Here is a 23,934-nt window from a genome sequence, read left to right on the forward strand (position 1 = left end):
TGCATAAGATGACTAAAGGTGGGAACCTGCCCGACATTAAGCATGATACTTTGCATGAACAAGGTTTGTCCTTGAGTCTATTGACATAATTTCCACAGACAACTCAGAGAGTTTTGCATTTGATTTCTCTGAGAACAGGATCTTGCATAAAAAGCACTTGTCTACTTTTTTCCTATTTCATTTCTTGTTATAATTAAAGGTATTACTTCTACCTATATACCTTGTCTTCACTTGCACTGTTCTCTCTAGATCAAGTCCTGAGAGGGGCACAACACTACCAACTCTCACAAGCCAGACTCTCATGTAAACTTCCTCCAGACAGCTACAGATGCATTCACCACTCTCACTATCTTTGATCTTCTTTTCTTCTAGGAATGTTAATTGACAATAGTTGAAGAAAGAAACAAATGAGTAATATCTATCAGACTCAATCTAATGTTGTTTAGTGTGTAGTAAAGTAGGACAAGCTTTTCCCCAAAAGTGTCTCAGCTTCTAGGCTCGCTGTTGTCCTTCAGGTCTGCTTTATCTTAATAAACCTCCCATGCCCACAGCCTTCAATAAATACTCAGAAATTCTCCATCCCCAAGTAGTGGGCTTCAAGGGGAACAGGGGATGGGGATACTTCTGACTTCCCATGTCCATGATGTGAGTCTGTTTGCAAATGCCTTGTCTCCATCTTCCCAAGTATCAAAGAATAAGGGTTAAACCTCAGCCCTACTGAAGGAAGTTCAGCATCCAGTCAGACATCAGGCAGTCAGAGATGACTTGACTCCAAAATTCAATACTTCAGCATTTGCTTTGACAAAGAAAATGGGTCAGAGACTGGGAAGTAAATGTAATCTGAATTATAATTGGCATTGATGTTCATGGATAAAACATCAATAGAGTTAAATAGGCAGGAAGTGGTCATGTCTGTCTTTAAATGTTCCTCAGAATAAAGTTACATATTTGGATGGTAATAACATGGTTTTTGATGTGGTAAATTATCATCTATAATTGATGGTGTCTCTCAGAGGACTAGTTTTTGTGTATGTTTAGAGTACTAAACTATTTGTAAACTAAGAAACAAAGAAAATTGGAGTTAGATGTCTGTGTGTATAGGGAACAAACAACAGTGAAAGAAATGCTTGAAAACCATAGTTTACAATCCCGTGGTATTTGTGAAATGTTAAGAAACAGCACCATGCACTGAACCAACAAGAAGAAAAAAATCTTGTCAACAGACATCAATGAATGACAAAAAGCGGATCCAAACAAGTGAAATCCTGGTTTTCTCTTCAGTACAGTCATTCGAACTAGAAAGTCTGCTGCATCTACAAGGAAGGCTGAGTTCAAGGAGGAACGGCTAAAACAAGGTAACCTCCAGGTCCCTCGTGGTGCGTGAGTTCAGTGACAGCCCTTGCTTCAGCAGGGCCCATCCTGCTCTGTTAGCGAGGCACATCCCTGTCTGCACTGGTGAACATGGATGTGGCAGCTCCCAGGCTGAGGTGGCTCTGTCCACCTCGCTCATTAGAAGGAGGGCTCTCTGCCAGGCCACGAGCCCGAACACCCCCGATCTGAAGGGACCTGCACAGTCCCTCCACCACCAAGCCCAGGTCCCCCAGGCTGCCTCCCAAGGCCTCTGGAGCCTCCTGGCCTCCACAGCACCTCAGGTGCCTCCTCATCCTTCTGCACCTGCCCGCTGCCCCCGCGATACGTTTATCTGTGCCAGCGCCCCGCCAGGGCTCTCCCGAAATGGGCAAAACCCTCCCGACTCCCCTAAAACCGGGGTGCCGCCCCTCCCCCGCCCTTCCTTTCACACCCTCCCGCCCTTCCTCTAGCTCCGCCCCCTCCCCGGCCACGCCCCCTCCCGACCGCTGGCCCCGCCCCCGACCTTGGCACGCCCCCTCGGTTCTAACCCTTGCGGCGTTTGGCCCCGCCTCCCGCGGGGGGCGGAGCGCGGGCCGCGCTGGCCCCGCCCCGCAGCGGGGCCGGTGTGCGCGCGGAAGCGTTACGTCGTGACGCAGCGGGAGGGGGGGCGGTTGAGCCGGTCCTGCCCGCTCTTCCTCCTCCTCATCCTCCTCCGCCGGACGGTGACGGAGCGGCGGAGCAGCAGCCGGAGCCCCTGGGCCGCCGCCAGGGCCGGGGGGGAGCAGCCGGCGCAGCCGCCGGCCATGGTGGCCCGCCCGCCGCGGCGGGGGCCGCGGGACTATGAAGGATGGAAGCGGACGAGGTGACCATCCGCGAGCAGAACTTCCACAGCCAAGTGCGCGAGTACACGGTAGGCGCCGCCCGCCCCCCCCGCCGCCGTGCCGCCGCTGCCCGCCCTCTCGGCCGCCTCAGGCGCAGCCCTGCGGCCGTGAGCGCTGCGCGGGAGCCGCCGTTGCTGCTCGCGGCCTCGCAGCCCTCCTGCTTTGCTGCCGGTGGTGGGTCCCGCGGCACGGGCGTTGCCTCCGCGTTTCCCTGAGCCCCCGGGGTCTCTCCGTGCCCCACGGTGTGCGAGTGGCGAAGCGCGGGGCGGGAGCGGCGCGGGGCTGCGCCGGGCTCCTCGACCTGCTGCGGTCAGGTGCCGACCTGGCGCGTAGCCGCGGACGGAGCCGTTGCGGTTTGATCCTGGCCCGCCTTGTGATCTGCAGGACTCCCCGGAGTCTGGAGAAGGGCTCTGGCGGGGCTCGGCTCTGTGCCGCTTCGGTTCGGGGCGGAAGATACGTGCTGCACCTGGGGGTCGCGCAGTTCTGTTCTGCCCCATGCCACCCTAACTCGGCCGGCTGATTGCTTTCTCTTTGCAGTTACTAGTGTGTCAAAATGGATTTCTGGAATAAAACTATGATTTCATAACTTAGATTTATTTTTCAGCTATGTCAGGAGACGATCATATATATTGCTCTTAACTGATCTGTGTGGGCCTGTGGAGAGGTTGTTGTATAAAGCAGACTTGATTAGATCCCTGATGTATTAATTTCTTCTACATATTTTAAGAATCCAAATGTTAAGAACTCTTTTTGTTTGGAAAGTATTATATTTTCTGAAACTTTTTCTTCAGAATATAGAACAAGTCTGTATGAAGAGACCTCTTATTTAAAGAGATTTTTCTGAACCTTCCTTTTCTGTGAGTGGATGTGGGGTATGTTTTGAGAGCAATGACCAGTGGAGGGGACTGAAGGAATAATCTTTTTTTCTGTAAAGACATCTTTAAGCATTGTCTTTATCTTGTTTGTGATATGAAAACATAGTTTTATATACAAATTGTGCATCTCTTCTGGATTCTAGAATCCATCTTTTTCTCTAGTATCCATTTTTCCATATGTATTTATTTGTGCTCTAAAAATCTCTTTTATTCTCTTCTCCACCAGACACCTATTCCAGCATATAGAACGCTGTGTATCATGCTTTTGTACTTTGTGAAGATGCACAAATTTTGAGTTTGAAGGAATGGCTATGTGCAGCCTTTCCAGGTATTGTTACAAATAGCCAAGATGTATAGAATCCTACAGGAAGGAATCATCTATGCTACTATTCTTCTTTAAAGCGTTTTGAGCACCTTAGAGCATTTGTTAACTCTTCTTATCCATGTAGTCTTATGAGAAATCACATATAACATCATGAATGTGTATTTTTAAAGACACAGCGATGCTTTATTTGGACAACAGAGGCAGAATATTCAGTGAAAGACTTGTTAAACCTGTACTTTGACCTTTAGTTTAGTGACAATCCATCTATGTTATTGTTTCAGCAGTTGGGGTAATGGTAAGAATATACCTTCTAAACCATGCATTGGTACGGTTGTATTTTTGTCTTTATATATAAAGACCACAGGGTTTTATGAGTATATATTGCTGCCATCTACAGCTGAGTAAGACGGGCTCATGTACAACCTTCTTGTAGGTCCTAGGCTTGCGGCAGTATATTACAAGTATGATTGTTGCATGGACTTCTGTTTTCCTTATGGTCAGTCCGAGCATAACGAAGTACATGGAGCACATCACCTGAGCACATCAGAATATCCTTTCCTAAAATAAGCAATTAAACAGTGTTGTGCAAAAAAAAAAAAAAAAAATTTGTACTGTGAGCAAGGGGGAATGGGTATAATCCCTCCTCAATTGGAGGAAGGAACATGCTCCACTTTTACATGTGCACAGGACTTTCATTCCAGCTGCAGGTGCAGTGGAGGCAGCAGAGCTGTTAATAGAAGGTTATGAAGTTTGCTGTGTTGTGTTAGAGTGGAAGGAACTTCTACTTGCCTGTTTATATACATACATACATATATATATATATATATATATATGTCAAGTTTATGCAATCTGGCATATCCTAATGCCTTTGGATACCTTTATTTGTCTGGCACAATCTTTGTTTTGCTGAAAAATAAAAACAATATTTTCACGAGAGAAGAGGAACCAAAGCAAGTTGATGTAAATAAAACTGTTTTTTTTTGCTCTCAAAAGATTTCTTCATTTTGTTCTTTAAAAGGATGTAGAACTTGCAGAGTCTGCTTTTTGATGAGACTCTAAAGTTATGCTAAACTTCACTGTAGTGCTTCATTTCTGTTGTACCTGTTTTCTGAGCTGGCACACCACAAACTTTTCCATAAAGATGTCTTATATAACAGGAGTCAAAGACTTGTTATCCTTCTGCTAGTGGTGTCTGTCTCTTTTTCTGTAGCTGCCAACTCCTGATAATTTCACTTTGAAAGAGAAATGCTTCTGACATGCTTATAGAATAAGGGTAGTAACAAGCTTTTTAATAAACTCCATAGCCTACTTTTAGTGTAACTGTCTCTGTGAGCTAATGCGTAATTGAACTGAGGCTTACTCATCTCTTGTTTGGACTGTCAGTGTGGTACCTGTTCCTGCAGGAGTATACCAGTTTGCAAGAAACTAGTCTACCTTGTGTTTTGTTGCTTTGTTAATGATAAGAGATTAAGGCTCTAATCTATTTTCAGCATGGTTCTTCAAATGTTAATCTACTGTTTTGAGAACTTCTTGTTTGGAAGTGTTGTGGAAAAAGAAAAACCCAAACAGTTTCAGAATTGAAATAATTTTTAAAATAAAAAATAAACATGGAGATTGAAAACCCAGTGTAAGAGACTGGAGACATAACAGAACCAAGGTTTTGCTCCAAGTGAGTGGGAGCCCTGACTTCAGTGCATCTGGAACTGTGCTTGGCCCTAATTGGAAAGGATATCTTTCTGAAAAACAACTTCAGTTGGTTACGAAATACAGGAGGGTGTATGTGTTTTGTATTTGAGCAACAATTATGTGAAAGAATTATAGTAGGTTGCAAAGGCCAGGAAATGTCGTCTTAGTTTGATACTATCTGTTATTTTTGTACCCTTGGTTTGCCTTTCTTAATCACATGGATTCATTTAGTGTGTGCTGAGATCCTGCACGTCCATGGAAGATATTTAAGCTTTTGGGGAACTATTTTCTCCTAAATGTCTTGTTATTATATCTGTTTCTATCTCATAATTAAAGTGTTCCAATTTTTGCTAGCTTTGTTACGCACTGTTTATTTCAAACCAGGCCATGCAAGTGCGATGGTTTTGTTTCTGTCTTTGTGTTCCTCTGTATTTACTTTTAAAAATATTACTGTTTTTTCACTTAGTCTTTTTTCTGATACTGGTTTGTTTTTTAATTTAGGTGTACTTTTTGATATTCCATTTAAAAATAAAATTTTTTTGAGTTGTAACTGTATTGTATTTGTTGTAAATGTATTGTAACAATACATGCATACACTTGATTATGAGGTTTCCTTGGCAAAATAAATGCAGTGTGCTTGCATTTTTATTGTGGGCAAACTGCAGAAGAAAGCAATTTGATAGCCATAAAATTATTAGTTAGAAAGCTTAAGAGCAAGTCTAGTATATTTGGAAATGACCTAATTACACTAAATACATCATGAGAAAAATCAGTCCTGGCAGAATAGGTTCAAATACAAAAGGGCTATTATAATTCTAATTGCTTCATGCAAGTTTAGGCAGATGTTGAAGCTGGTATAATATGTAGTTTAATGATTAATGTCTAATGCTTTCATATGAAGAACTAAGTGTTTTAGGAGGTGTTAGACTTCAGATGCTAATACTTGGAAAAAATTAGTTTAGTCTCTGCTTAATGCGATTCTTTTTACAAGAGGGCTCTTTTAAACAATATCACTTTTAAACTTACTCTTCCTTCAGCTATATTAAGGGTTTTTCCCTGTTACGGGTGATATGATGGTTATTTAATAGGGGGACAAATTTCATATCTAAAAATAACTTCCAACAGTTTAGAAAGGTCTTTTTAGATAGTTGCAACTGTGTATGTATTTTGGATTTTTGATTGCAAATTCTAATATCACTTTTTTGGCCCTACTTCAGGGCAGAGAGATGCTTAGGATTCTTCTTCTATAGAAACTAGCGCAGTGTGGTTACTGCTGGCATTCGTCCCATGTATGACTGTAAAATAAGAAAGCACATCAGAGCCCTGTAGTGCTTTTGGTAATGTGGTATTGTTCTTGACCAGTCCTGCTTCCTTAAATTTATGCCATGAACAAAAGCTGTAGTCCTCATGGAGCCTTTTTCGTGCCAGAAGCTATGTTATTCTAGTGCTAGGCCAGAAAGGAAATGCTGGTTAGAAGCATTGGTCATTCCCAAGAACAAACATTAGAAATGCTTAAATGTTTTTTTTTTTTTTTTTTTGAATACTTGTACAAGTTTATCTTTTATTCGGTAAAACTGATGCCTTTCAGTTTTTAATCTATGCTCTGAAAATTTGAGCAATAACTTTTATCTTAAACTGCTTATCTCATGTGTGATTTTTTCCTGCATTTTTCAAATTGCAGCTTCCCCCCCCCCCCCGTTTTGGAAAGGAACTTCAACAAAGAATAAAGGAGCATTTCTGGCAGTGACATGAGATGTAAACTTGAAAGCTAGGTGCACATTTAGTTATGTATATAAAATGTTGGCATCATTGTATCATCTTAAAATACCTTTACTCTGTAAACATAGGTGCTATGCTCTTCTTTTAAGAAGTGATGACTCATTTTTTGACTGCCAGTGCTGGAGGTCAATCCTGATGCATCCAGCTGGAATCAATAGGAATCTCAAAACACTTGGCTGAGACAAGTGGATAGAGATGCTTATTCCCAGAACAAATCAACTTTTGGAGAGTTCCACTTTTTCCATTTACATAAAAGCATGGAAGACTGAAGTGTAAAAATTGTTTCCATTGCTTACAATTCAAAATAATTCCTTTTGAATGCTTCTGCATTTACTTTGTAGTAGCAGTTGACAAAAGGAGGGGTATATTTCATGGAAGGTACAGACATCCCAGAAAACTTAGCCTTGATAATGACAAGGTGCAGCAAGGAGTTAAGAGACGGTGAAGGAACTGACAGCAAACACATCAAATTACTGTGTAAGACCACAGCTGTTCTGTCTTGTGTGGCTTCTGTTGGCCTGAGTGGGTAGCTGAACAGATTGTGTTACTGTGTTCTTTACTGTCTGTACTGTGTTATACTTATTATTTCACTGTGTTATAGTTGCTTTCCTACTTCCTTCATAACAAATAATGGCATGTTAGAAACTGAGCCAGGAAAAGCTGTGAAAGTGCTGACCTAGTGCATCTAGATTAGGTTAGTATAATGATACTTTACAGCTCAACAGTTGAGAAAAATCATCAAAAAGAAAAACCTAACTCTTGTTTCCACATCACTCATTAGTTTGATACACAAAAAATCCCACAAAAATCAAAATTAGAATGTGTTTTTTTCTTAAAAAAAGCAGTAGAAGTAAAGGACAGGATTAACTAAATTGGGGATGGATGGTTCAGTGAATATAGCACTTGATTTGAATGTGGAAAGGTTGATTTATTTCCTTGCTTGATGTGGATGTAGGGTGGACTTTTGAGTTATGTCTTCCAAAAATGATGTACAAGTCTTCTTGAGGCACCTGCTGCAGTCTGGGGTGTCCTGACTGGGTGAATGTAACTAGGCTCAGGAGCCATATTTAATTACTGCAGCTACTGACTGACTTACGCAGAGTGAAGCAATGTCAATGCAAACTTGGGGAGGGGTTTTTTTATGAGTATGAAACCTAAGTGAGGGAAACTTATGAGCAGAAAGGTGGGTTTTTTTTCCCTTTTTTTTCTTCTCTCTGAATCTAGGCCTGACTACTTTACTTCTTCAGGTAAGGTTTCTAAGCACGTTTGAACAGAGTTTTCAACAGCTCTTGTCTCTGTGGAACCCAACTTTTCAGCAAGCTTATATCTAATTCCACCCTTCTGCCCAAGAGACAAACTTATCCCAAATAAGATTTTGTTTGGACAATTGGTCAAGTATTAGCTGGAGCTGAATGAGATGGTGGGATATAGGTGGAAGGTGTTAGGGGTTATAATGAACATCTCAGCCTTTGCTATGATGTAGGGATGCTGTGTGTGATTGACTCTAAGGCAAGAGTGTCTAGAAAGAGGTATCTCTGGAGATATTAAGGAGGATTTGAATGGCAAGTGAAGTGTTCAGCAAAGTAGCAGAGGAGACAGTGGTAATGTTAGAGAGGAGAGAGAATCAGAAGTGTATTACCAATAAAGTTATGATAAGTGAGCGAGACTGGTTCTGGGGTTGCATCCAATAGCACCTGGAGTTAAGGAACACTGTCTAAATGAAACATTCAAACACTACTTAAAGGTTATATGGGTGATCTTTTTCTTAAAATGCAGTGTTTTCTCCTGTCCTGTCTTTCTCCCTTTCCAATTGGATTTGGCGTTTAGTGACATTAAGGAGGGCAATGATAATTCTTGTTAAGGAAGTCTTAGCTTTTGCAATGTTCTTTACTTTCTCTGCCCCTCCCTGCTCCTCTTACGCTGAAAGTTTTCCTATAAACATGAACTTACATCAAATGACATGGGACGCTGACTTCTTTGGAACCATAAACCATTAATGTTTAAGAGCTTATGTAACTTATAACATTGGAACAGGAGAAGCTTTGAAAGTTGTCATTATAGTTTTTATACATATAACTATTAGAAGCCTTGGTTGTTGTATCACTGTAAAATCTAAGCTTGCAGGTGGGTAGAGACGTCCTGGAATAAGATGCTCTCCTGTAATCTCCTTTATTAGTCGTTCATGTGACAATTAAAATTGCTTCATGCTTTCAGTAGCTTTGGTCTAGTGCCTTCTGAGACCTGGTTTGCTCCCATGAAGGTGGTGGCAAACACATGTTGATGTCTCGTCAGCTTGGCGTTGAATATGTGCTGTAATGCTGTTGAAGTGCTTCCTGCACAAAGGTTCCTAGTCTCTTGATTGACTGAAGATGGCAAAAGTTGTTTCTAACTTCAACAGTGATCCAAGAAGAACCCCACTGCTTTGTGCTGTTTTAATGTTTGAAGCCTGTGGTAATTGGGCTTCAAAATATTTTGATTGGCTGGAAGATGTTATTCTGCAGCACTTTTTTCAGTTCATGTTCATATTTCATGCAGTTCTCTGCAGGAGGTAGCATGCATATAGATGGCACTGAAGCCTGTGTACAGGTTTGAATTTCATATACCGTGGTTAGAAGCAGCAGATGTGCTTGATTCCCCCCCSCCCTGTTGGCTCAGAGGGGTGTGCTTTCTAGTGTTAGACTCTGGTTATCATCTAAACATGCTGCTTCACAGTTTTATTGTTGATCTCAAGTGCCTGTTTTGCCTTGCCTGTCGCATATTTTCCATTACCTAATTATAATTTCTATTTTTGACATACTTAGCTGATATGAAGACCTGAGGCTGATGAGTTTGTATTAAATTTGCTGATAGCAATATATCTAAAATTTTCTGAGTTTTGGAGACTAACTTTACATAAACATCCATTTTTATGAAATAGTCTGCATAATTGGGGGAATTATGAAAACATACATGCATTATAGTTTAAATGTGTGGAGTTTTTTTGTGGGAAAAGCTGAGATGTACTGCTTAAACTCTGAAATATGTATAGAAAGGAAAGGGAGTGATTTTAGATACATTAGGAAGAGAAAATTTGGTAACTATCTTTTGAGATAGATGCATCTTGCTCTGGAAATTAATATTAGCTGAAGAAGTTGTATTAATACATATGTAATGTTTAAGACTTGTGTATCAGTGAGGCTTCCCTATCAGTTTATTTTTACCAAAAATGTAAATGATCTTATAGAATTATGGAAATTTAATGGAGTGGCTACATATAAATGGTTATTGTAGTTTGGCTGTAAAAACATTGATATTTGATATTAGAATATTTACATGGTCTAGGTCAGTGGTAATAATGTTAATTCTAGAGGGATTTATAAATCTTACAATAATTCTGAAAAATATTCTTGAATCCAGTTGATGGCAATGTTGCAGTCCTTCAGTGCCAGAGTGAAATGTTTTGGGATCATAGTTTTTAAATGTATTATTTGGTATAGAATATACTAGCATCTCCAAAGGTGTATTAGGCCTATTACTATGGCTTGTAGAGGAATCCTAGAAAATGAATGTTCATCGTTACACTTATCTCCTCACTAAATTACTAATTTAACTTTTTTCCTTTTATCCATTAACATAAATACGTTCTCATTTAGTATATAAAAGTGCATGTAGAAGTTAAATTAGTAAACTGCTTTGACTTCCTTTGTTAGCTTGAAGTGGGACTGTGCTGCTGGTAAAGTTAACTTGAAGACAATTTTTAGGTGTATGATATATGGAAACTACCTTCTGTGGGGCTGTGTTCTTTATCTTTGACTAGGCCATATTTCTATCATGCAGGATGTATTTTGACTTTTTCCAGCTTTCTGTTAGATCCTGGATTTTTTTTCTTTGTGAGCAACTCCAGACACCCAGCTTATGAACTTTTTTTTTTTTTTTTTTTTTTTAATAACTTGGGAACCAACAGGGAAAAAGATAGGTCTAGCTGTTGTGCATGTCTTAGGCAAAAGAGAGGTCCTTAGAGGAGACTTAAAATCTGTGTATGGGGAAATCATAGTTTTGGAGGGCTGTGTTAATGGGTAGTCAGTTCATCTGTAGTCGTAAGACATGCTTGACATTCACGAGTTTTTTTGCAGGACATACTAAATGTATAAAATTATTTTGTTGAATTAAATTGAGCAAAGCTAACTCCAGAGTACAGTTTTCAAGAATAAATGATTCACATCACCATGTGACATGTTCAAAGCAGATGATACTATGAATGTCAAGGTCACATTTGGAATAGAGCTAAATATTGTAGTTTTCTTCAGTGTGTGTACGTACATAGAAGAAACATACCTACAAATATATATATTTGTAGGTAATTTACTGTTGATACATCCAAATCAAGTGGAGTGCAGTGCTTGCTACTTGGGTGTCAACAGGAATTACAGGTGGAGACAAACAATTCTCCTTAATTACTTGTATTTTTTCCACTCTTTCTTCCTGCCATCCAACAGAAGTTATTGCCAAGTAGGACAGTGGGAGGAAGCTTTTCAGTTGCTGTGTGGTATTTAAATACACATTTAAAATACTGTAGCAGCATGAGAGCAGTAATAGGTGGGTGTACACTGCTATGTTTAGTTGTTATTGAAATCAAACTTTAGAAGTACAGCAGTACTACTTTTCTGTAGTTTTCAAGCAGAACATTTGGAATTCTGTTTCTATTTCTTAAACATTCTTAAGCATTCCAGAGTGTGGTGTTACACAGATTGACTTCTTTCTTCTGTGCTTTTTCTATTTAGGGAAAAGGATACGTGCTGTAAAAGAACTGCAAGCAGTGGAGATACTCTTCACTATGCGTATAGCCTTTTTCTCCCATATCCTTTGAACAGCAATGCTGGTTGGATGTAATAGTAACTTTTTAGTTCTAGCATAGATAATACTATAAAAGTTATTCCATTCTTTCCTTTATTCCTTAGTTCTCTGGATTGGCTTGATCTTTTGTTTTATACATAGCAAAGTAAAATGCTATTGACTGCTCCATGCCTGCTTTGCTCCTCCACATTTACTCTCCCAATTCTTATCTTTACCGTGCAGTCAAGTAGGAAGAAATGATCACTTGGCCACTTTGACTTCCTCATGCTTGAAAGTACGTTACTCTTATTGAAGTTAGATGCTTTTAAGCTTCTCAGGGCTGGGTGTCTTTTATCTGCCAATCTCAAAATTGCCAGCAGAGGAGCTCTGTAGAGTGTTATTGTAGATTATCTGCCCTCCTCTTGATACCGTGAACTGATGGGGAAATCCCTGAACACTGGAGGAAGGTCAGTGTGTTGGTATTTGCCTGAGTGGAGTGGTGGATGTTAGTTCTGTCAGTTTGCAAGCCATGTCAGTCAGGCTAACCTAACAGCTGAGGCAGAGTTTCTTTTAAATGCAGGAAACGAAAGAGTAGAAATAAAAAGCTCCCGATTTTGTTACAGAAGGGTGTTACCAGCGCAGTCATACAGAGGTCTGTGCTTAGCCTAATGCTTTTAACACACTCATAAATGAACTGGAAAAGGGTGTCAACTATGAGATGTCAAATTCTCTATTCATATGAAATTATTCAGGATAGTAGAAATGAGTGCTGACTCTAGCCTGACCTCCTACTTAAAGCAGTGTTTGCTTGTGTTTTGGCTAGGCTGTTCAAGGATTTATCCAGTTGAGCCTTAAATCTCCAGGGATGGAGACTGTACAACCGTTCCACTGCTTGACTATCCTTATGGGGGTTTCCTCTTACATGCTATCTGAACTTCTTGTTTCAACTTGTGCCCGTTGTGCCTCATCTTCCCACCAGGCACACTCTGAAGAGCCTGGCTCTGTTTTCTCAGTGACCTCCTCATAGGTACTGGCAGGCTGCTCTCAGGTCCCCACAAAGCCTTGTCATGTTCAGACTGAACCAGTCAAGGTCCCTCGACCTCTCAGCACAGAGCAAGTGCTCCAGCCTGTGACCATCTTAGTGGCCTTCCATTGAACTTGCTCCAGTTTTCAGTGTCTTTCCTATATTGGGGCTCCCAAAACCAGGTGCACTCTCCAGATGTGATCTAACAAGTGCTGACAAGAGAGGGATAGTTATTTCCCTTTATCTACTGGTTGTACTTCTGTTAACATAACTCAGGATGCTGTTGGTCATTTTTGCTGCCAGGGTGTGCTGCTGGACAGTTCCTGGACAGCTGTTGGGCAGTATGCTTTCTTCCAGTAGAAACTACAGCTGTATTTCCTGTACAACAGTTGGAGATTAGTGTCATGTAAAAAATTTTTGATCTTTCTATACACTCAAATGTAGCTGTTAATATGCATGCCCTAATTATAGTTGGAATGAAGGCTGTGTCCTATGTATCAAAAAACCTTGTGATTTACATTTTCCCCCTCCATTTTCTTCACATTAAAAAGCAGCTCACGCTTTTAGAGTGCATTCATTCTCAGAATGAAAGTGGAGCACTGCATCTGCACTCACAGCAGATGATGCCTTACCAAGCCAAACCATAAATTTCAGCGCTAAAGTGTTGAAGTTCATCCACATGGACAAATTAATGTCAGTTGATCTTTAGTAACTGCAAGTGGGATAAGTACAAGGTAATTTGAGTTAGTAAGACCTTTGCTTGTATTTAATGCCAGACTCTCCAGCGCCAGTCCCTGTGATATGCGCACAAACTGAAATGCATGTGGTTTGTCTGCAACTCCATCCTCACAGGAGTTCAGAGCTGTCTGGTACGGATCTGGAAGTGTGAGCCGCTCTGTGGAAGAGGTGGATACGAAATACCTAAGAATGTAGTGCAGAGCATTGCTAGACATAGCCTCACTTGGCAAGCCTTATATGTACACTAAATCGAAGCATAAAGCATTTCCTTTCCCAAATGAAGATGAAGAGAGCTCCAAGGGAAAGTGGCTTTTGCTTGACCTAATAAGAGACTGGGTTTATTCCACTCAGATGTAAATGAATTATATGCTCAAAGTCTACAGTTGTCTTAGTGAGTCCCTTGCTGAAGGGGAGCCCTTAGGTGTGGCATGGAATTCATGTGTTTTGTTTTCAGTTACTGTGTGGTTTGGGGTGTGGAGTGTGAAAATCAAGGGCTGTATCCAGGAAATACATAGGCAGCTGGTAGCTGAACTGGAAGAGGTATGCCTCAGGAGCTGTGAAGCTAATAAGGAACTGCCTATAATGTATGTGGCAGTAGGTGTTGTCTTGGAAGAAAGCTACTGTGGAGTTTCTCGGGTATTGGTATTAGGAGCAACCTTGCTTGACTTGCATGAAAATGAAATGAAAACTGCTTTTAGACCACTGTCAGCTTTCTGGAAGATATAGTCAGTACAAAAGAAGCTTAGAACATTGCACAGAAAGGACTGAAATTAATAGAGGTAGTATGAAATTCAAGTGCGGATTTTTTTAAGGAAAAAAAATGTGATGCACTTTAACCCAAATAATGAGTTTCTGCTGCAAGTTGAGAGCTCATCAGCTGGAAGCAATTGAGAAGGACAACATGGATGGATTTAGTGATCAGAATGTAATTTTAAGTTACTAATGTGATTTTCAAGGTGAATTGGTTGAAGTAGTTGCAGTAAAGAAAGGCAGAGTTAGTACAATTATGTACAGCCGTAAGACCTTATCTGGAGTACTGCATATGAACCTCATCATCCATAATAAAGAAACATGAATTGAAAGTAGAACAAGTACAAGTAAGGGCTGTATTTTCTGCTGTACAAAAATATCCTGAAACAAGGCAGTCTGAAGAGCAAGAACGCAGGATTGCAGCGCGACTGGACTGTGGAGTCTATTCTTCTGCTATCATGGGTAACACATTCCTTTTCCCCAGCTTAACTGAGTTCAACTCTAAAAATAGTTAGGATGCTGGCTTTTGCTACTTGCTTTAGAAAGCTATTCAGCATGCATGGTTACAAATGCTTCTGGATCATAGATTTCACTAAGTATAAATGGAGACAAGGAATGTTTGAGTTTGCTTGTTGACTTGTTTTGGTTGGTACAAAGAACTTATAATTTCTGAATACTGACTTAAGATCCTAACATTTTTATTGATTAGAACTTGCTTATTTATTTTCATGTTGATCAACTATTTAGGCATAAAATTGTTATTCTGGCAGAAGTAGAAGGTTAATTGTATCAAGCTATATAATTACACCTTATTGCTGAATTGCAAAGTAGCTGTCATCTAAAACTGGAAATACAGCATTTGACAGTTCATGTTACTGGACAGTTTTCTGATACTGTGCCATCTTAGTGGTACTTTGTAAGTACAGGACCCCCATTTTTTCATTGCAAGTGTGCTACAGATAAAATAGAAGTCAGTTATTTCTTTGAAGATACGAACAAGATTCTCACATTAAAACCAAAAATGAGCGTAACTGTATCATATTTATTCAAAAATGTTTATACAGGAACCAGATTATTTTGGTCTTACAGCTTGCAAAAAATTTTACTGACCCTGTATGTGATACCTGTTTTTCAAAGATGGATGCCTAAAATTAGATGCTGCTATCTGTGGCCTTGGTGTATTTTTCATAGGAAATGACATAGTATTATCTGTTACTGACAGCATAAGCTGTCTCAGAGTAGTCTGAAAACCTAAAGTTTTTCTCAGTTTACCATTCATTCTTTCTGATTCAAAAATACATGGCTATGCTTTTTTGTTAAGTCAGTTTTCTATATCAAAAGCCTGTACCTCTTTGAAGCAACTTCTGGAAAGTTAGGGTAGTGAACTCTATGCAGATTATGCATTTGAAGTCAGAAATCTAGTTGCAAAATTTAATTTTTAACATCTATATTTAAAATGCCACCACTATGTGTTGCCTGCTTGGAGAATGAGCAAAATTGCCAGCTTCAGACCTATGGCACAGTTGTACAGCTGAGGGAAGTGAGTAGGGCAGGTGCTGTGCTCAGACACTTGGCTACATTTTGCTTCTTTTCTAAAATGATCAGCTACCTGAGACAAAACTCTCCTTTTTTTTTTTTTTTTTTTTGAGTATTAAAAAAATCCCTCTCACCTGATGAGGCAATATACTCTTTTTGCCTCTGATCCCGCTGGTTTGGATGTAATGCAGTTCTTTAGATGTAAATGTTGAAGGGATGTCATTACTCTCACTCTTGCAGATGTACACAGAGACATTAAAAACTCTTGGCAATAGGGCAAACTCACTTTGCTACTAAAAACTGACTCAGTTGGACAAGTGCTTTGTTATGCGACTTAGTTGCTACTGGTATTGTGTGCAAGCAAAAGGATCCTAACAGTTCAGATACCTGAAATAATTTCTCAGTTTGTGATGTGTGGATAATGTTTCCTGCGGGCCTATAAAAAGAGCAGATATGCTGATATACAGCACCGTTCACTGTTACTGTTCAAGTACCAGTGAAGGTTAGGGGCTATCAGCATTGCAGAGTGCTTTGCTGTTTAGTTCCTGACTGACTTCTATTTTTAACAAACATCAGCAAGTAAGATTAGGAAGCAATGCTGAGCGTTTTTGTTTTTTTTCCTCAGGGTCTTGCAGGGTTAAAGCTGTCTCGCCATATGATTCCTCTCCTCCCCTCTGCACCCCACTGTAGCTGTTTTAGTCTTGCTTTATTGTTTCTATGTTCCAGTGCCCAATCTTAGAAACAATTCGATGCCAGTCATGCTGGGCTCAAGGAAAGAAATGAGTACTTCTGAGCTGAGCAAGGTCCCTATCTTATCATAAGGGGGATTGTACCCTAGGCTTCCCTGAGCACAAAGGTTAACTTAATGTGCGACTAGCTCATGGTTAGATGCCAAGTTTAGGCGGATGAATTCCTCCTGTGTACGTGTCGTCACCTAGAATTTCGTTGGCTTAAGACACAATGGAAAGATAAAACACAACTGCTTGCTTCTCTCCACGTCTATTAATAACTTACTCCAAGGTAGGTCTTCAAGAGCCTGTTGCACAACACACAGTTGCCCTTACCTAGGGCAATTGAGTGTTATTAACTATCCCTACACCCTTGGAGGGATGCAAGAGGTGATCGTTTTCACAAATCAAACAGATCTAATTTTAAAAAAAGAAAAAAGCACAGTAAACAAGCCCCCCCCCCCCCCCCCCAACAAGGAGGGAACTTGCAGCTGATGAAACTTGCAGGGACTTGCAGCTGATATAACACCTTCTGGACTGATTTAAATGTTATTTGCATGCTGGTTCCAATCAACTAACTTGATGTGTCAGCTCAGTGCTTAAATGAAGTGTCAGCTGGCTGCTTAGCTCTGGGCAACATTGGTCTTCATGATTCTTTTTGAATTGGTCTGACGACGCAGGTGACTCCCTGTGCTTTTTATATGTGTGTGTGTGTGTGTGTATATATATGTATATATGTATATATATGTATATATATACACACACACACACATTTATTTATTTTTTTTTCCTTTGAAAAACAAAGACACCAGAAACTTCATTTGGGAAATGCAAAGTTATTTAGAAAACTATCAATGCACTAACTCTAATACTTAAACAATTTGGTTTTAGGACAATTGCTAACTCAGGTGGCTGTTTTTCAACAAATATTGTTTAAACTGAGCTATTTATACTTGTTTAACTTTCTGTTCATATGTAAAATGTGTGTCAACACTTGTTTTATATTACGCTTTTGTCAATCTGAGAAATACCACATCACCACTTCTAAATTGTTGACACATTATTTTTTGCTTATTTGTATTATAATCAAGGCATTTCTTCACAACCTAACAAATACACCTTTTTCTTTCCAGATCTGTTTTCTCCTGTTTGCTATTCTCTACATAGTTTCCTACTTCATAATCACAAGATACAAAAGAAAAGCAGGTAAGCATTTTTTATGCACTCAAATTTCACTTTAATTTTCAAATGAATAGGTGATTCCTTCCCTTTCTGCCTCCACAAGCAGAAACTGTTTAGACCTCATGATCAAATGTGTTTCTTGGTCTGCACCTCCACTGTAGCCTGAACAGACCTGACTCCGCATGCTGCAGCCTTGCCCTTCACCTGCTCCTGTTGTCCCTGTTCCGGCGAGGCACCGTCCCCTCCCTTGTGCCAGTTTTGGCACTTGTCAGATCCTTTACTGTGCCTTCTAGTCACCAGGCAGGGGGAAGCACCCTGAAAGCCCTTGGAGCAGGATCTCCAGTGTTGTAGCTGGTACTCCAGGGCTCAGGGAGGATGCATGGCTGCTGGTAAAAGAGGAGGTGTGGATGACAACCATCACTGGTTATGCAGTGGCTTCCTGGCAGCCTAAATATTAAAGGTTTTGAGAAAGGAGGAAAGGGGAGAATTTAAAGTAGACACTTCTGCCTCCCCTGCTTTTAGCTCCCGTTGTTCCACTTCCCTGTGTGTGTGGTTATTTTATTTCATTTTATTTTTTGATAAGTATCTTCAAGTTGTGTTCTAGCATCAAAATTAGGTTCAAAGCTTTTGCTGGTAAAATGAAGTGGCCAATACCGCAGAAGGGGAGAGTAGTGAATTTAGTTTTTAAAAGTCTGATTTTTCTCAAGTACAGTTATTTCAGTGATCTTTAACTTGTTCCTCATGATTTCACCATTGAAGTCTTATTCCCTGAAAAAAATATGTATTTTTTTTCTTTAGAAACATTATTTCTGAAACTGGTCTGCAGAGACCCCCATTGCTTTCTTCTGTATCCCTTCTAAAGACAAATAACCACAAAAATCTATATAAAGTCACAGAATCTTTGACTTCTGAGTGCTTAGTGGGGACCTTGGTGCTCGCTAGTACTCAGTAAATCATGCTGGAGAGGTGTGCTCATGCATGAAGAGCTTGGGACTTTGAACTTTAACTGAAAGTGCTTATTGAGCTGTAGTTATCTGTGCTGTGATGGATTTACTTTTTTAAATGAATTCATCAATAAAAATGTAAAAACCTCAAACTGAGGAACCTTTTCAAAAAACAAGAAACCTTTTTTTGAAAAAAAGCATAATAGCTAAACTAATGAACAGGATCAGAGGGTAGCGTCTAATCCTGATATGTACCTTGTATACTAAGTTACTACCATTTGGAGGTATGGAAGAGTGGGGAGGAACTGGTTTGACAAACGATGGATGTAGCTAATTCTTGGCACTTGATCCCTAGTTGGGCTAGGGGAGGGAAGTGCTCCGATGCTGTCATGACTTTCCGAAAGTTTTCAGAGCATTTAACTAGGTAGACTTCATAGCCTGCTAGGCTTCCTGATGACACGTAATTTAAGTTAGCACTTCTGGAGTTTCTTGAGGAAAAATTGCTTGCTGTTTCCACAACAAGCTCTTTAGCAAGAGTAAATCATGAGAGGCCTGGACTTGGTCTCTCAAAACACCATGAGGTTCCTGTCATGCAACAGGAACAGTAACCTCATGCTTTTAGGAAATTCTTCTGTGAAAGTAAACTATTTTGGGGACTATATATTTATTTCAAGATTACGTGAGTTTTACATAAACCTGCAACACCTGGCTCTTTTAATGTCTCTCAGCTTTTCCATGAGATGTAACTCAAATTATTTTTCAGTGAAAGAATTAAAAGTACAAGAAGAAAGCTAACTAGAAAATGATTTCAAATGTATAAAAAAAAGAACACCAAGATGTGTATAGAAAAGGATGTATCTTTTATTTATATTTCATCTGTGATTTATCTGTGTTAGGGTCCCCACTAAACACTCAGAGGTCAAAGATTCTGTGACTTTATATAGATTTTTGTGGTTATTTGTCTTTAGAAGAGATATAGGAGAAAGCAATGAGGGTCTCTGCAGAGCAGTTTCAGAAATAGTGTTTCTGAAGTTGGTAATATTTCAAAAACTCAGAATGTGAGTTAAGAAATAAGTGAGGAATAACGATCTAAAATGCCAAATACCTGAAGGGAAACTAGGGTATCACTTTAAATATGAGTTGTGTGTGGAATAAATATGGGGAAGCAACTAAATGGTCATTACTGTTGTGGACATGTTTTCTTGTTTCGAAAAAGATTCATTAACCCTGAAAATGAAAGATCTGTCCTGGGACTTATGTTGTTGGTTAGTGTGGAGTCTACAACTCTTTCCTGTAGCTTGTTTGCCCTAGAGCCCTGTGGAAGGCCCTTAGTTTTGATCTGTATTCAAATAAAAAAGTCAAATAACTTTGTGGTCATGTTGATTGAAAAGTGCTTAAAACTAGCAAAAGAATATGAAATCATTAATTTTTTATTAGAATCCTTTTAAAATATTAATGCTAGTAATTTATTTTTGCTTTAGTAATTCTAAATTTTAAATTTCCACTAAATTATTCCTTCATATATATGTATATATGTTTTAGCCTGAAGAAAGAAAACCTAGTATTGAATGTAACCTGCTGTAACTTGATATATTTTTCAGATGAGCAAGAGGATGAAGATGCCATTGTTAACAGAATTTCGTATGTATCACTTATTTGCAGTACTACTTTTTCATGAATATGTGGCTATAATGGGAGTGCTACATGCTTCTAGATTAAAGAACAATTCCTTTTAAATATTATGGCAAATGGATTATACTTTTGGAGAAGGTAGGGGAAAAACTTGATCAGATAGCAACTTGGATAATGAAAGGCATGGGAAGAGGGAAGGCAGTTTGGTCTACAGCTTTTTCACTTAGGCATGAGGACCTGATGCTAGAGGTGAAATTCAGTTCAAGACTTGTACCTAAGTTTAAAGTATTTAAATGTAGATATTTACATGTGAGGTGTGTTTAGGTTCTGCTTGCAGTCAGTGGAAGTCTTGTTAAAGGAAGCAGTGTAGCCTGGAGAACAAGTCAGCTCATCCTGAAGTAGACATCTGCATTTGGTCACCTGAACGGTGCTTAAAAATAGAATAGCAAATGAAAGTTAAATGCTTGCTGGACCTGCTGGTCTGCCAGTGACTCTCTCTCCTCTTCCTGTTCCTTAATAAAGCTAGATATTAAATTAGTCTCTCCTGTTCTAAATGCATGACTGAAGACTTGCAGAACATCTGTGAACTGTCACGACCTCTCAGTTACTGAATTTTACAGTTAGGATTTACAGTTTGCTGAATTATATGGACTTGCTACTTAGTACAATGTTCTCAGTTCTTCCACAGTGGTATTGTCATGCTATTGGAAGGAGAACTCATTGCATATTTCATTGATTTGCCTTGTACCTTGGGAAAATGCTGAGTGCAGTGCAAGCTGTTCACTTTCAGTTGTGCATTCGTGGCAAGCTCAAAAGATGTAGAGATGATGATACGAGTTTTAGATGCTCCTCCTCTCAGTAGTTTCTGATAGCAACATTGTTTTTCTTGAATTTGAAATACTAATTTACTGTAAACTCTACTTCAGATCTGGAGAGAGAAATACGTGCTTTGTTATGTTCCTCCCAAGCAGAGAGGAGGATCTCTGCTTTTAAGATGACAGCTCATTAATTAAAGCTCCTCTAGGATTGAATGATTCTTATGGCAGCTGTGATTATAGCCCGATTCTGACTTTTTGAACATCCAAAGAGTAAAATTCTTCTTGTTAACTATTATGTTTTGTATCTGCTTTCTAGTTTAGCCTTAAATTACAGCAAATGTCAATTATAAAAAATGTTTTTTGTAAGACCATAGTGTCTTACAAACATAGTGTCAAGATTAGCACTTCAGAGTAATAGACTTTTGTTAAAATTGTTCAGTTATAAAACAGCTTCCTGTCCCTTAAGCTTAAGCTTTCTTGTTCCTCATTTATGCATGTTATTTTACAAAAACTACTAACTGTCAAATGTATGCAGGTTGACATTGCTTTATGTAATGTAATTGTCAGGACATTTAACGACAATAATAAAAGTGGTGGTGATGGTGAGCAAAGCCACACTGTAGTACCTTGGAACACTTTAGCAGTGTTTATAATGTTATGTATTATAGTATCTCACAATTCTGGCTTAGCATACTTAAACTTCATGAAAAAGAAAAAAAGACAAAACCCCTCCAGAAACCAGCAACTAAAGCATGTAATTTTTCTTAAAGTTAGTCAGACTTTAGCAGATTTTTTTATATAGGTTAAGGGCTCCATGAATGAAAAATAGATTTGCAAAGACAGACTGTTATGGAAAAGTAAGAGTTCTAAAGCAACTTACTGACACCTTGTTGTAGAAGTAATCTATTTAAGTTCATGTTTTTTTATCAAGCTATTTGATTTTTTTTTAATTTTTTTTTTAGCATCAGACCAGTTCTCTAAGTTTTTTGTTGGTCTTGCTTTCTGAAGAACACAGTTCTTAGTGCCCCAAGATGGCATTCAGTATAAATTGCATTTGGGATCTAAAAAGAATAAGCTTTTGAATAAGCATTTTGAATAATTCTGGCAATTTCTTTCTATTGATTTTTGCAACTATCAAAAAAAAAAAGTCTAGGCTATGTGTTGATACATCTGAAAAAGCAATGTTTATTTTTCAGTTCAGTGTTAGAATACTAATTTGGGTGTTATCCTGCTCACCTTTTCAATCATTAAAAAACTGCTCTACTTTCTAAAATTCTAATAAGAAATTAGAAAATTTTCCACTCTGTGTGGAAGAAAAATTAAAAGTTATAGTTATCAGAAGATATTCAGTGATTTATTTTATCCTGTGCATGACATATGAATTGAATGTATGCAGTTCCAAAGAGGGAAAAAATATGGTAGCTAATAATTATTTTCTGATTTCTGTAAACTACTTGGTATTTGAAAGTTGCCTTTTAAAAAGTAAATTGTGAAATCATAGCTTCTCCTTCCTCCTGCCCCTTTTATGCTGTAAGAAGCCCTCAGGCACTGATGATCAGGTAACTGCTTCCCCCCTCCCCTGTTTGGAGCATGTTGTTGGTGCTAACAGTGGTGCCTTTCTTTAAATTTCAGGCTGTTCTTGAGCACCTTCACTCTAGCAGTTTCAGCTGGTGCAGTCCTGCTTCTGCCCTTCTCAATAATCAGCAATGAGATCCTGCTGTCTTTTCCACAAAACTACTATATTCAGTGGTTAAATGGCTCACTAATTCATGGTTAGTACTCAGCGTAATGTAATTAAAATGAATGATTTCATTATACATTCCCACATATGTTTTTATTTTTAAGCTAATAACCCCATTTTCATTTAAGATAGTAAATGAATTGTTGATGCGTTGTTGGCTGGTTGGTTTTGCTACTGTGTAGATCACAAAAGTTTGTCTTCACTGTTTGTCTGGTGTGGTGGTTTGCTTGTTTGTGGTGCGCGTTTTTTGTTAATTATGCAGACTTGAGGAATCTAAACCAAATTCACTACTTAGTTTCCAGCAGTTCTTATTCTGTATTGATATTCAAAGTAACTTACATATGTTCAATTTTTTTCCGTGTGTGTAAATCAAGGATCTGTAAGCCTGTTTGTTTATGATGATGCATATCAATTTCTTGCTATATATAACAAATTGTTTCAAGAAACTTCCTAGTTACAAGCAGTTGGGTTTAGATAGCCGAATTCAGCTGTTAGCAGTTTATCTGCAAACAAGGGAAACTGTAGAATGTAAGTATATCAAGTATAGTAAGGAGGCACAGTCAAAATGCATTTTTTCCCTTGAAATAATCCGAGAAAATAGTGCAACTTTTATACTTGCAGGGATGATGCCTTAATGCCTGGTGGTGTGAATTTTATGTGCAGTCTAATATTGGAAAACATTCCTAGGACTATGCAACATGTATAATGGACACAGCCTCTGCCAGAGGATACTAATATTTGAAAATCATTTGGGCTGTTCCATGGGCCTAAGGGAAACACTGGTGAAGCAGGATGTATTTACAGTAGACTTGCCTGGAGAAAGAAGTACATAAGCTAACTGAAGCAAGCAAATAATTTATAAGTTAACTGTGCAATGCACTTTCTACTCTTGTGAACAGATGGTAAACTGGTCTTGAAGATATTTTTCTCTGAAGACTTGCATGATTTTTTAATTTGTCTATAATGCTCATTTTTGCAAAATATCTAATAATATTCATGGATAGCAATTTGATGAGTTCCTAGATTCCTGACTTGCAGGGTTTATAAAATAAGATTGTAGGGCTCTGCAAGAGATGAAATGTGGATGGTTGTAAGCAGGAAATAAGTGACAAGCAACATGCTTTCTCTTCTGT

At 39.1% G+C, this 23,934-nt stretch overlaps 1 protein-coding gene across 3 annotated transcripts in view; it reads left to right on the top strand.

The window, feature by feature from the left end:
- Window positions 1–2,173: 2,173 nt before the first annotated feature.
- Window positions 2,174–23,934, top strand: part of LMBR1 (limb development membrane protein 1) — a 70,378-nt gene continuing 48,617 nt past the window's right edge. For 2 of the 3 annotated variants that reach the window (XM_085317713.1, XM_085317714.1), the window contains exons 1-4: window positions 2,174–2,260; window positions 17,618–17,690; window positions 20,212–20,251; window positions 22,693–22,832. In XM_085317713.1, coding sequence (XP_085173839.1) covers window positions 2,198–2,260; window positions 17,618–17,690; window positions 20,212–20,251; window positions 22,693–22,832 — 316 coding nt within the window. In that variant the 5' untranslated portion in view covers window positions 2,174–2,197. Of the gene's footprint in view, window positions 2,261–17,615; window positions 17,691–20,211; window positions 20,252–22,692; window positions 22,833–23,934 lie in introns of those variants that run through there. The other variant, XM_085317715.1, reaches the window with a different exon arrangement.

This window comes from Rhea americana, unplaced genomic scaffold (assembly GCF_003343005.1).
Source record: "Rhea americana isolate MKP2758 unplaced genomic scaffold, rheAme1 scaffold_50, whole genome shotgun sequence".
In the NCBI taxonomy this organism is placed as follows: Eukaryota; Metazoa; Chordata; class Aves; order Rheiformes; family Rheidae; genus Rhea; species Rhea americana.